The following is a 14,350-nucleotide window of genomic DNA, read 5'->3' on the forward strand; positions in this document are numbered from 1 at the left end:
AGTTCTTATCCAGCAGTGAAAGGATTAAAAATGCCTGCAGCTATATCACTACGCCTTGTATGCTGAATATATCATTAATAATATTAAATATACTGTGGATGCTTATGACTGCAGACATGATCTGCCTCTCATGTCTCATTCTATCTCCTAAACCATATAAATATGTGCAATTTGTGACTGCAAAATTCTATTTTACCAGTGAAATCACACACACACACACACACACACACAAATATCCATCACACACATAGTATAAAACTGTGATTCCTTTCCTAAATTTATTTGAAAACAAAATTATAAATATAAATATAAATGATAATTTTGTGTCTTTAATGCTTACCAACTGTATTCTTGTTATCAATTTAGGCATATTTAATATGGATTTTATGATGGATTATGATAATATTCAACAATGCAAACTGAGTTTTCTTTTCATTTTGTCTATAAACTTTCTGAAATTGGGATACATTGTGTATTTAATTTTGTATTTTTTTTTAATCATTTAAAGGAACTAGACACCAACCTGGCTGCCTTAACAGCTGCCTTCGAAAGAGCCACCATGGAGAAAATCCGCTGTCAAGAGGAAGTGAATAGTACTAACAAGACTATTCAGCTGGCCAACAGATTAGTGAAAGGTCTGGAGGTGAGGTCTACAGGTCAGGCTAATGAAGCAACCTACAGAAAGTACTTCATTGTTATACACTACTGATCTGGCATTACTAGAGGCACTTAGCTGGGAAACTGATGAGCTGAAAGGAATTATATCATTATCATGCATTTATTTTTCATGGGAGAAATGCATTTCTGACCTTTCTCTATTTCCAGCACTTCTTTGTTGAGCTTCAACAGGAACATGAAACTTAAATCAGAAGCAATACATTTTGGAATATTAAGTATTATGTATCCGCCATAAATCTGATTAATTAAAATTCAAGAAGTGCTGAGAACAATAAAACATTGTTAATGATGCTTTTAAGGGCTAATTTGTCCGTGAATATAATGTCACTGGGCCAGTTCCTTAACACTTTATGTGTCAGTTACCTTCCAAACACATCTCTGTGAAATGCGTTGTGACTGGCTCTGGCAACAGGAAAATTAAATAAATACTTATTTAGGTAACTGGTTTAGGCTAATTTTATGACTACTGGGAAAGAGAGATCCTGTATATGCTTTGTAGCTGCAGAACGGATGATCAGCCAGTCTCATTCAGTTTATTCTTCAATCATCCATTCTAATCTAGTCACTAAATCACTCAGATTCCAGCAATGTCCATTTAAAGATTAATTTGGTGAATTCTCCTCTATGCTTGACTGCTGTTCAATGTGTTATTCCTTTGTAACAGGATGTGATTGAATTTCAATTGCATAGCCAAATAAATGGGAAGGCAAAGGTAGATAAACGCAGTGCCAAAAGATTTATCTGAGCCCTTATTTATAGCTTTTGGTTGGGTTATAGACAATTCCTAGCAGAGCTATTGTGAGGTATTAGGAACTCAGCAAGGTTGGTATTCACAAGTAACTGATTCATGCAGATACTTTGCTGGAGGGAAAACATAGCAGATTATATATTTGCTACTAAATTGGCTCATAAAAGACCTGCAATATTGTGGATTTATAAAGAGGATTTTTCACATGCATACAGAAATCTGAATATGAACTGTGACTGAGAAGCAGGTGATAGGGTGGCTGATCTGGAAATGTAACATTTGAGCAGATGGCTGCTGCATGTCTGATGAAAATGGGGTGTCCCTTATTGGATGCTGCATTTTTTCATGCACACAGAAATAATAAACACATATATGGTAGTCCATACGTGTTAAGAAAAATATAATGCATCTCACAACCACAGCACGAGTTCAACATTGTCTTATACACACTAGAATAGACCGGTGGTAGTCACTTCACCAACTAGCCAAAACCTGACACAAATCTCTCCGATAGTATACCACCGATAATGATCTTACCCACATTGTCTTCATATCGATTGCTTGTAATACATACTTGAAACAATAGCGGTGAATCAACATGCCGTCCGGGCAAAATGACGTCATGTTAAACAGCGACACTGAGATTGTTGGTATTAAGGTGGTCATTTAAGGAAGTGCCATGTGTACAATGTTTTCTTTAAAAAGCATTCTACATTCTACAGAATGTGGTCCTTAAATGACCACCTTAATGAGCCAGGATCTAGGGGAATGTATCACCTTGACAACCGCATTCCTTCGCTAGCAGTGGGGCTATCATCCTATGTGTGTATGCATGTGTGTTTATACGTGTGTGTTTGTGTGTTATAATAATAAGGAAACTGTCCCATTGATGAAAGATGCAGTTATGCAGGACTTACAGTAGTGTAAAATGTGGTTAAATCCTAACTTTAGATAACCCATTGCCCCCTGTGGCCAGAGCTAACCCCTACATTCAAAACATTTCATGGGATGTCTCTGTGATAAAAGCTCTCCTGGTGAGCAAGTGAAGAAGTCTATCTTCTTACAAAGCCATGGTAGAAATGAACTGGTCAAGAGCATAAAGTCCCTGTCCTTTGGCCCAGTCAAATCTAGTCCTGATTAGTTGGTTCAGTGCAGTCTACTGCCTTTCCCAGTTTGGCCAATCTGCTCAATCATCCATTAGGATTGTTGTACTATTTAAAGTGCTTATATAGATTTGTGACATGGGTGTAGACTGCTCTTGGCTCTGTAAAAAGAGCACATGTTGCTTTGTTCTGTGTACTCCTGAGTGAGCATCACTACCACGTAGTGAAGTATAACAGTCCTTGTAAAGGCTGTAAATGGGAACCCCAAGGAAAAATCGGTACATCCACAGGTAAACAACGAAAGGACAGGATGACAGAGTAAGCCCGAATACATATATACTGTTTGCTGCATATACCTTGTGTACATATTATTATTTTGATGAGAGGCAAAGATGAAATTACCCTTGTGAAAATCCTGAGCTTTCTTTTCCCAGTATGGAAGTCTCCTGTGAAACTCTGCAAGGTGTCACCAGTTTTAAAAAACAAACAAAAGCACACACATAATTATGTCATACAATAATAGATATAGGAGGTCTCTGAAATAAAACTACACCCTGAGACAATGCTTTAGCTTGCTAGTTCTTTCTAACTTACCACAGGTGTTTAGATATAGCAAGCTTCTTTCATAGAGTTCTGCGTTCAATCATAATGTGTGTGTATTTTAGTCTTATTATAATGTATATTGCCACACACGTTAACAATGCAAGAAGAGATTGTGCATGATTTGAGAATATTTGTACCACCCTATTGTGTTATACTTTAGGTCACATGATCACAGTTCAATGTTTAACTGTGTTTGCAGAAATTGTCTCAGTGTACAAGAAGGCTGGCTGTAAAACAATGTATTGACTTCTTGGGCACCGTGGTGTCTTTTAGTCTTGGACAATTGACTTTATCTCCCTGTGTTCTGGCCATCAAAATCTCAGACTGCAATGTTTAATGGTCTGGAAACAAATACCCGAAAAGCTGCCTGTATACAGCACTGGGTAAAATTATCAGAAACACATACTAAACATTGCTCCAGACCCTCCAAGTGAAACAATGAGATTGTGTTTTGTCTGACAAGATAATGTAAGCTTCAATTCCATACATACCCACTTTCAAGATTTCAGGTAACATGGGGTAGGAGGAGGGCGTGGTGACATTTCGCGTCACCATAGCCCCGTCCCCAATATAAAAAGCCGAAATTCACCGCATTGAATGGTGGGGGCGGAGCTTATTCACTGCTGTGAATTTCGCCAAATTTCGGGAGCTTTGCCTACTCTTCCGGGAGTCCGTGAGGACTCCCCGAAATTCAGGAGTCTCCCGGGAATTCCTGGAGAGTAGGCAGGTATGTTTAATTCTGCACAACAACGTTATATAGGCCTGGAACCCTGGGGCTGTTTCATGCAGCCATTTTTCCTAAGGCTCTGTTGTTGGTATCATGGCTCCATCTAAAACCCAGGGTTGTGTGATGATTTGGAGGGGGGTGCAGTAGGACCAATGAGGCTCAAAATCCTTATGGCGGACTTGACAAACAAACAACCACATTTGCAACAAAAAAGAATGCATTACATAACCCCATTTACTCTTTACCCCTAAAAGATCCTACTAAAGTTTGGTCAGATTAATTACTAACATGTTGCTATTTAATTAGAGTTATTTATTATGAGTATTCTATTGTCTAAAAAAAACCTGATTGTCAGGGACACTTAAACCTCTGCGTATGACTTGCATACATTAAGAAATGTGTTGTTACTTCTAGGTCACCCTTCACCCTCCAAAGGCAAATCTGTTCCTTCTAGGTGCTCACTGTCAGGCCATAGATCATAGTAACCTGATAATAGATGTGTCAGGTGGAAAACGCTGTTACATTCTTCTAGTTATTTGTTGGTTCATTGCTCCCTCGTTATGTGAAAACATTGTGCTATATGAACACTTTCTTTACAGAAAATAACAGACAACATAGTAAGGCAACATCCAGGTAGATAGTAATGGTAATATTCACGTACAGATGAAAGCACTGTCTTAGCACTGTATTAGCATTTTCCGGTAACAGGTTCAAGTTCTTTTTAACAGTCACTTAATTAGCAAGTTCAAAATGTAACGCCTTAAATAAATGCTGTAATTCACAGATTTTATCTGTATCTTCACAATATTCTGTGCTGTCACAATTATAAAAACTAGGACATGTTATTCTGACACAGGCTTGTATTATCTTCTAATTATATAATTATCTTTGTTTATTAGCTGTTACTTTCAGTGAGCAGACATACTGGTAGGATTATTGACTATTGAATAATATTGGTACTTTGTGGCTATCGTAGAGAAATTAGATTGTAAGCTCCACTGGGGCATGAATTGGTGTAATGTGCCTGAGTAAAGTTCTCTGATTGTGTAGCACTGCATAATATGTTGGTGTTATAGAAATAAAGGATGATAATAATAATAATAACTTTCAGTATAATTTATGGTGGCCAAATAAATTAGGGATATAATAATTTATTGGGTTGTAATACTCATTTGACTATAATAAATATAATACAACTGTAATATAGTGTGTGTATTGGAAGGTATATAACAGTATGATAACATAATTTCCTCTTACAATATTTACTACACTATTTAATATGTGGCCTCCAACTTGGCCAGTCACGTATCATACACATAAAGCCTTGATTTCTCTATGGAATTGGCGAAGGAATTCCTCTTCTGCTCCAGAAGTTGCTCTAAGCCAAGTCTAACCTCTGTTTGGCAACCTTGAACGAACTTTAAATGATGTCATTGCCAAGTCCATTGTGTATTATGCCAGGAGTATAGTGAGCTCTGTGCCGAAATGGCTGGTGAGCCCGTGGAGAGGGGACCTTTTTATAAATAGTACATTGGCATAGCATACATCACTATAGGCAGAAGCCGGGGTCATAGTCACCCTCCTTTTCTTTCTTTCTTTCTTTTTTTGAAAGACAGTTTTATTAGACGCCAATATAAATGATACATCAAATGACATGGTAACAGCAGTATGGTAAAGCCGATAGGAATCAAGAATTTGAAACACTGTAGAGTCACTTCATCTGAGCACTGTCAAATTATTCATTAACAAGATATAAACTGGAAAGAGATGGGAAGGAGTGGGGATGGAAAAACAGGGTAAGGGGAGGAGAATCCCATCAAGTTCGGAGGGGGGACAATCGCAAGTTTGCGAGGGTTTGCCAGACTCGGGAGGGATGTGTCAGCCGCCCATGGGATATTTTGGAACGTATTATCAGCATTGTAGTGACGGAGCCATGGGTGATATGTTTTTTCAAAGCTTTACTATTAATGCGTTCCATCTTATAAATACAGCAAACTCTATTTATCAAAGCTGCAGGTGTCAAAAATCAGGAGATCTCCAGCCTTCATCTACATGAATAGAGTGTAGGCAAGGCCGTAGTAAATCATTTCTCTGCGTTTCTTGAGGGTGGAGGGAGCCTGTTCTGAGAATATCTGCAGGTTTGTACCTTGAAATAGCACAAACTGGACGTTACATAAGGATGCTGTGAGTCTTTCCTTCACTTTGTAATAGTGGAATCTGAATAAGACAGCTTGAGGTTGATCTTGTGTACAGGATTCGGGTCAAACCAGAGGTTGTGAGTGACCCATGTTAGGACAAGCAGGTGCCCATGTCAGCAAGGGGACACATAGGTTGGGATAATAAAGAGGGAAGCATTAGAAGGGTAGAAGGACAATACTCATGTGCCTTGTGTGGTGTAATATATTTTGGCAAAAGGAAAACATTTTAGGAGAAAAACACAATCAATAAAAAATATACATATAAAGATACATTGGTAAAAACATTTACATGGCAGGAGTAAATATAATCAGCTGTTATAGGTTTGCTTGCCTCTACAACAAGAGGCCATGTCACCTATCTCTGAAGGCTGGTAGAAGAGGCAAAGGTCCACAGCAGCTAGTAAAGACTTGGTCCTCTTCTCTCTAAATCTCCAACTCTGCAAGGCAACAATGCTGCTTTGTCACAGTGCCCCCATAAATGGAGACTACCAACTTTGGGAATATTGTCAAAGATTTTACTATCATTAACAATTGCATCTTTTTATGTGCTTTGCAGTCAGAGAATGTCCGTTGGGCTCAGTCTGTAGCTTTGTACCGTAAACAAGAGCAAACACTTTGTGGCGATGTCCTGCTCACAGCTTCATTCATCTCCTATGCTGGCTCCTTCTCTAAAAAGTATCGACATGAGCTTGTAGAGCACTTGTGGATGCCATACTTAAGGACTCAGAAGGTGAGGCTTATGTAGACACATTTGCTAACGTATTGAAAGTGTATGTGGTGTGTCCATATATCGAATTTTACATAACTCTAAAAATATTTTATTGTCAATCTTACATTGGAAACCAAGAGGTGCCAGCTCTTATGTTATTGATTGCGCAGATTTACTATGAAATTGTTACAAGTTTGAAAGCCAACAGGTGTAACAGAGGCCCATCTTTAAAGGGGAATTCAAAACTTGGTTAACTTACAATAATGGGTGACATTATATAGACCCTAAAGGTAATTTTTTGTAACTGATTTCTTTATCTTTTTTCTTTACTTCGCAAGATCTCGCCTTATTTAGGTCTATGTAGTGTGTCTCTCTATTTATTTTATAATATCATTTTTTTTGTATGCTTTCTGATGTGACCTTATATTGCACATTCACTTGTGCGTTTACTGCAGTCTGCTCTGTCTATGTAAGGCAAGTACCATTTCGGCAGAGCATACTTACACCCAGATTCAAATCGAAACGCATCTTGGGATCCGCTTCGTTTTGAATATGGTCGGAACCAAGCTCAAGTTCTGTGCTCTTTTTTAAAATGTAACTTGCGTGCAATTTGTTCCCGAATATGAATCAGGCCCTAGGAGTCAATAACAATGTGCATAAGTGCAATCCTGCAGTGCAAATGCTGTTTTGTGATTTCGCATACCTACTTTTGCGCAAAATGCAACCACGGATTTGCAGGGCAATATAGCTACATCTACAGGTTTGTAAAATTTTTCACTGGTTGATGAGAGGAGCAGGCAGATTGAGACATTTCTTGGAAATTGTAGATTAGTCTCATAAATGCACTTAGTTTTGCACTGAGGTGGAAAAACAATACATATTGCAGTATGGGATTACCATAGAGTTTTGAAGATGAGTAGAAGAGACACACTGGAACGCTGTGACCAGACAATATCAATTCCGTCTATATCTCTGTAAGGGGGTAAAAGGTGAGCTGGCATGTAGAGATCCCTGATGAACTAGAAGCTTTTATGGCTCAGTGTATCACCATTGATGCCAGTCTTATGGAATGGCAAAAGGAAAAAAGAAGAGACCGCCGACTGGCTACAGTCAGCGGACTCTTCTTCTTAAGGCAGGATGCAAAGAGGCAATGTTTTATGACGTGTCAGACAGACATTAAATACTATATAATCAATATTAAATAAAATAACTAATAATCAAATAGTAAACTAATAAAAAACTTTTTAATCAAGAACCAATAAATGCATACGTAAAATGTAAATATAAATGTAAACCAAATGGGACTTTTAACATAGATGTATACCTCTTTCTCTTACCATCCAAATGGTTGTGCCACTCTTGAGCCAGACCTCACTGAGGAAAAATCTGTGCAAATACATGGAGTTAGTGGTCCGTTAATTTAAACAGCAAAAGCTCTATGTCAAAGCAAGAACATTTGCATGTACAGCACTAGTGCAGAACACTTTCTTTCTCCTTGTCCCTTATGTAGCAAGTCTGGACTTGGGATGGGAAAAGCCCTGACCCAGGCATGATAAAGGGGCCTTGCCTGGGTCCTATCACATCCTCCCCTTTGCCTAGTCTTGGTCTACAATCTCCAACTAGCGTTCCATCACTGTTCTCAATCATCAGGAGCTTTTTGTACTCAATTTAGTGCACTCTCCACATTGTTCTGCCAATCTCAAATTAGTTCGCTCTCCACATTTTCCTGACACTCTTGGGATGCCTTGACTGGCTCTCCATTACCCCATCATTAACTGGGTGATCATTCAAATACATTTTTCATTCCAGAAGTGTATGCTTTCATAAAGCCTGTCTGTCCTTAACTGTTGCTCCACGGGGCTCCCTGCAGCCTATCATGACTTTATAGATGTTTTTAAAAACGGCAGGCCTAATTGCTTCTGCATAGGCCATATCACTCCCCTGTTAAACTTTTCCTGGCTCACAAATTCCCTTTGGACGGATGTATGGATTATCTGAACTAGAATGAAAAGTCTTAAAAGTGTATCTGTACTTCTCCAGCAGGGGTTCCCTTCTTCTTTGTCAGAAAAACAGACTATTACTTAAGACCCTGTATAGATAACAGTTCCTTGAATCTGGTCACAGTGTAAAACCGCTATCCAATTCTTCTTATACCAAATTTATAGGATGTGTCTGAACAGCCAAACTCTTTACCCAGTATGGTTTAAGTCAGACCAGGTGACTAACGGAAAACAGCTTTTTGCACCCGATACAGTCATTAAGAATACTGTGTCATGCTTTTACTTTATGCAAAGTCCCTGTTAGCTTTCTACATTTCATCAACAGTGTGTTTAGAGATCTACTTGATCAATTCATAGTGGTCTATTTCGATGACATCCTGGTGTATTCGAAATCCCTTATTGAGATCCAAAGACAAGTATGAATTTTGTCTGCACGTCTCTGCCCATATAATCTCAAATGAGAAAATTATTGTTTTGAGTACAAATTATGAGTTCCTTGCTCACATCATTTACCCACAGGGGTTACAAATGAATCCTGAAAAGATCAAGGCCAATGACGAATGGCCTATTCCAAAAGATGCTAAGGTGGTTCAACACTTCATTGGCATTGCCGTGATCATATGAACCAGCTACATTGAGCCAATGCTGTTGGAAATAAAATTGCACGGTTTACCTGTGTTTGACCATTGACTTGGTATGACTACACTATTGACTGTAAATCCTTTTGGCTCTGAACGAGTACCCTGCAACCCTTTGCTACTTGCTACATATTACACAGCTACTTCAGAACTTGTGTAGTCTCTCCTGCTACTGAAATACATCAGTTGTAATTACCAAGACCTTACATAAGGCATGTGAGAGAGTATTTAGAGTTGAGGTTTGAGATATATGAAGGAGTGGTGTTGTTGAGGCTTTGTAGGTATGGGCGAGTCATTTGAATTGGATTTTGGATGATATAGTTGAGCCAGTGTAGGGATTTGAGAAGTCCTGCAGTGGATGTGAAACAGCAAAAAAAAGATCTGTATTACCACACTATTTAGGATGGATCAATGTTGGGATAGATTGGTGTGGAAGTGCCAGAAAGGTGGAAGAGCTTGCAGTAGTTGAGGAAGGAGGTGAAAGGGCATATTCTAGCAATATTGTGAAGGTGACAGGACTGTGAGACTGGATGTGAGGCGTAAAACAGATGGTAGAATCAAAGGTGACACCAATCTAGCAGGCCTGGGAGCCTGAGAAATGTGTAGTGTGATGGTAAGAGAGATTTCAGGGGGGTGGTGACTGTAGTAGGAGGGAAGATTATAAGCTCTGTTTTGGACTTGTTGACCATTAGGTATATGCAGTGGGGGTGACTGAGCATAAAACTTGAGAGGGAATAGGACAGCTGGGCAGGGACTTCCTCAGGGGTCATTGTGTCATAGGAGGTAAGCCATGTTTCTGCTTGCCGGGTGTTTAAGTGATTTGATAATGGATCTATGTGAGTCTGTTCAAAACAGGTATTAAATACTAGGAGCGAGAGAATATAGTGGGGATTGAACGGGGTCTGGGGTCAGGTATGATGTCCCCAGCCATCATGACAAGAAGCAGAGTGAGAAACAGGACATGGGAGGTTTGTTTAAATGTAGGTTGGTGAGTGAGGTGGGTGCAGGAAACAAAATAGTTCAGAGGTGCAGACTAACAAGAATGAAAGGAGTGAGTGGGATATAATAGTGGAGAAGAGAAAAATAAGATGCTGGAGAGAGAAGTGAAGTTTGATTTGTAGTGATAGTGAGTAGGGGAAATAGAAGAGGTAAATTAAGCATGTGCATGGTGGAGGGATACGAGACATATGGATGAATGTGTGTTAGTAGGGGAAGTTATTGAGAGAGTGGAGATAAAAATATCCAGGTAGGGCAGATAAGTGGAGAAGTAGGGTAGTGAAAGTGATTAGGGAATAGAGAGAAGATAAATTAAGCTGGTACACGGTGGAGTGATTGAGAGAAAATTGATCCAGGTAGGGGGAAAGGTGGAAGAGATGGTGGCTACTTTGCCGCCCCCTATCTGAGTTAATGGAATATGTAGCCTCTACCTGGACACATAGTCCAGGACACTAACAGTTTGGCTCAGTGGATCCAGCATCTGAGCAGAGATTGCAACATCAATCACAGATGAACGCAGTGGGTACAGCAGCTGAATAGAGATGGCAACAGTAAAGAGAGTGGAGTTCAATGGGTATGAGTAAAAATGGATAGAGGGAATTCCAGTAGATTTATTAAACTAACTTATATCTACTGCGATGCTGGTACCCGGCAGATGACGGACACATCCACTTCTTACTTGGAAAACTGTGTTTTTATTGTTCACATCACAAATAACACAGCACTCCTGTTAAAATGACCCTACTCTGGCTAGACAAAGTCCTCCTGCATAGTCATTGGACAACTAGCTGGCATCGGCTGCCCCGCCCACAACACAAAATAGCCTTTTAGTCTCCTCCCAAGCATATACGGTATATATATATATATATATATACATACATACATACAAAATATGTTGCGTGTATAGTTAAGACAGTCCCCTCATCTAAAATATAAATAAGATTAAATTAACAAGGAGGACGGTCCTAAAGTGGAAGTCGTTTGAACTTTGATGCACTGTCTTTACCACTTACAACATGTGCATTTTACATGACATCTGCCAAACTACAAATGTAGGTGCAGACTGACTTTACAAAGGTGTTTCTAAAGTCACTGACGTGAATCTGAAATATGTTAGATGGATAAGTAGGAGCTTGTGTGTACATAAAGAAGATTTGGGGTCTATATTTTTTGCGCATCATAAATGAGCTTTACTGAGTGATTATTGATTTATTGTGTGTTTTAGTTTCCTATTCCAATGACGGAAGGACTTGATCCCATATGTATGTTGACTGATGATGCAACTATTGCCGAATGGAACAACGAGGGATTGCCCAGTGATAGAATGTCTATTGAAAATGGCACCATACTCTCAAACTGCGAACGGTGGCCTCTTATGATTGATCCCCAACTTCAAGGAATCAAATGGATTAAAAGTAGATATGGATCCAGATTAAAAGTCATTCACTTGAGCCAGAAAGGGTAAGGAATCATTCAGTATAATAAATAATAAGAAGCAATAATAACTTGTGCAATTCCATATATATATAAAATTCAAATTATGCTGATATACAGTGTTTGTTGACTCTTGATGAAAGCATTTCCAAGACTCCATTCAGTGTGACACTAATATCCCTCTCTTACCAAAATCCAGAGTCAGACACAGGGTAATGAACACAGTTTCAAAACGTGTTGCAACCCTTCACACCGTACTTTGGTCCTGGGTATATCCCCGGTCTCCGGCTTTCACACTGGACCCATGTCTGTCCTGCATTTTCAAGTTGAGCCCCTTCAATAAGCTGCTTTTAACTGAACTCGGGGCGTATAACCCAGGAACACCTTTCAGACCGGAGCATATCTAGCGCCAACTCGGAAATAACCCTGGTCGTGACCAGGGTCATGAACCCAGGTCCCGTAACCTGGGTCACCCCATTCACACCGACACACGACCTGGGTTATTCCCGGCTCCATGCCTCTGTGTGAAGGGGGTATAAATAGAATGTCTTTAGTTTTTGTGACATTGTTAATGGTAAGTTCCTTATCAGTCAAATCTTATAGCTACAATGCATATATTACAATATGTTTGTGTTTCATTTATTAAATAGGTACGTAGATGTCATAGAACAAGCAGTTGTCACTGGAGATCCAGTTCTAATAGTAAATTTAGAAGAAAGTATTGACCCTGTGCTTGATCCCTTACTTGGAAGACATACACTTAAAAGAGGAAGGTAATAATCAATTCTCTATATATGAGTATAAATACAACCTCACCGGTTGGAATGTACAAACATGTTGGATGTATGAACTTAATTTCATGTAAAGGTTTTAGTTTGAGGAGCCTTAAATCTCTACTCCAAGGGTGGCCAGAGTTTTGTGACATGGGATCTACTTTTTGTTCACTCCGCCTACTGTGATCTACCACCACCTCATTTTAATTTGCCATACGCTCAACCAAACTAGATCAACCTTAAAAGAGCACACAAAGCAGGATGTTGGTTAAACTAGTGTGACAGCCCAGTCCAGGTATTCTGATCTCCCAGTCTCACAGCAGACTAATCAGGAGTTGCAAATGCAAGGTGCTGACAAAAAGCTGCTAGGCAGTTTCCTCTGTCTCTCACAGTATGGGGAGGAGGTTGGATGCCTCCTGATAGACTCTGCAAACGGTGACCAGTAAAGATTGTGTTTCTGTTTGTTTATTTTTATAACTGGAAAATAAAACTAGTTGTGGTTAGTCAAACCAAAACAAATGACTGGTGAAATATCCTTGTCTGGTCTGTCTGAAGAGCAGCTGTCTACCCCAGAAGACGGTAACCCCGGTCTTATTAGCTCACACTAGCTATAGATTTATTAAGAAAACATTCCAACATATAAATAAAATTATTTTTTTTTTTATCAATCCTAAATGATATTTAACATATTATACTATTAGTACTTTATTATGAGCGCAGAAGTACGGAGACTTGGACCTCAAAATTCTCTTTCTTTGCAATAGCTGTACTTGAATCAGGCACAAACATTATGGATTGGACATTGTAAAAAGACATCCTAAAACTCAGTGTGAAATTGTTACATCTGCTATTTCTTGGAACTTGGTGTAGCGCTCGTACTGAGTTCAATATGTACCACTGACAAAATTAATGTTCTGCTTCTCTTCAATCACAACAACTATATTATACAGATATCAACAGAGCAACCCATTGCCCGAGCAACATTACTTGAAGAGGGCTGTGTGACACTGAAATAAGACATAAAGTCAGAACTAATATTAAAAGTTTCTTTGTGTATTAAATATTAAAGAAAGAAAACAATTGAAAATATAAAACTTGTCATTGACAATATTATAAGACTATAAAACTATTTATGTAACAAACAACAGTAAGCAACCAATAAAACGCAGCTACAATGACATGTATTAAAAATATACAATATGTAGCTAACATATATTTAAGAAAATACACATGTAAAACCACAGCTAATACTTATAGTAAATACACAGCTAACACATATTTCTTTTATATTTCATATACACATATGTAATTACAAAATCTACCAAAAAGACATGCAGTTAAACTAATTAATGAACTTAACTACTTACATGCAGGCACAAACATCCCCTGGGCACAGTTCAGTGCCTCCTACATTCTCCAAAGTGCACAAAAGAGGGGAGTGCTCCTGATTGTCTTCAGACTCTGTGTTAAACTTCTGGGGGGGAGGACAGTTGAAGGAGTAAGCAGCATTCCACAATCTTTTCTTAGTGACCTTAGAAGAGAGCCGCAATGTTCTCAAGAGACTCTTACGCCAGCACGGTGGCTTAGTGGTTTAGCACTTCTGTCTTACAGCACTGGAATCATGAGTTAGATTCGTGACCAAGGCCTTATCTGTGTATAGTTTGTATGTTCTCCCTGTGTTTGCGTGGGTTTCCTCCGGGTGCTCCGCTTTCCTCCCACACTCCAAAAACATACAGGTAGGTT

General features: G+C 39.0%; 1 protein-coding gene across 1 annotated transcript in view; it reads left to right on the forward strand.

Annotated features, from left to right (window-relative positions):
• Positions 1 to 14,350, forward strand: part of LOC142098555 (dynein axonemal heavy chain 11-like) — a 325,973-nt gene that overhangs the window by 244,610 nt on the left and 67,013 nt on the right. Inside the window, exons 63-66 of the mRNA XM_075181390.1 lie at positions 509 to 643; positions 6,614 to 6,787; positions 11,626 to 11,861; positions 12,485 to 12,607. Of these exons, the coding sequence (XP_075037491.1) occupies positions 509 to 643; positions 6,614 to 6,787; positions 11,626 to 11,861; positions 12,485 to 12,607 (668 nt within the window). The remainder of the gene's footprint in view (positions 1 to 508; positions 644 to 6,613; positions 6,788 to 11,625; positions 11,862 to 12,484; positions 12,608 to 14,350) is intronic.

This window comes from Mixophyes fleayi, chromosome 7, assembly GCF_038048845.1.
Source record: "Mixophyes fleayi isolate aMixFle1 chromosome 7, aMixFle1.hap1, whole genome shotgun sequence".
NCBI classification, from domain to species: domain Eukaryota; kingdom Metazoa; phylum Chordata; class Amphibia; order Anura; family Limnodynastidae; genus Mixophyes; species Mixophyes fleayi.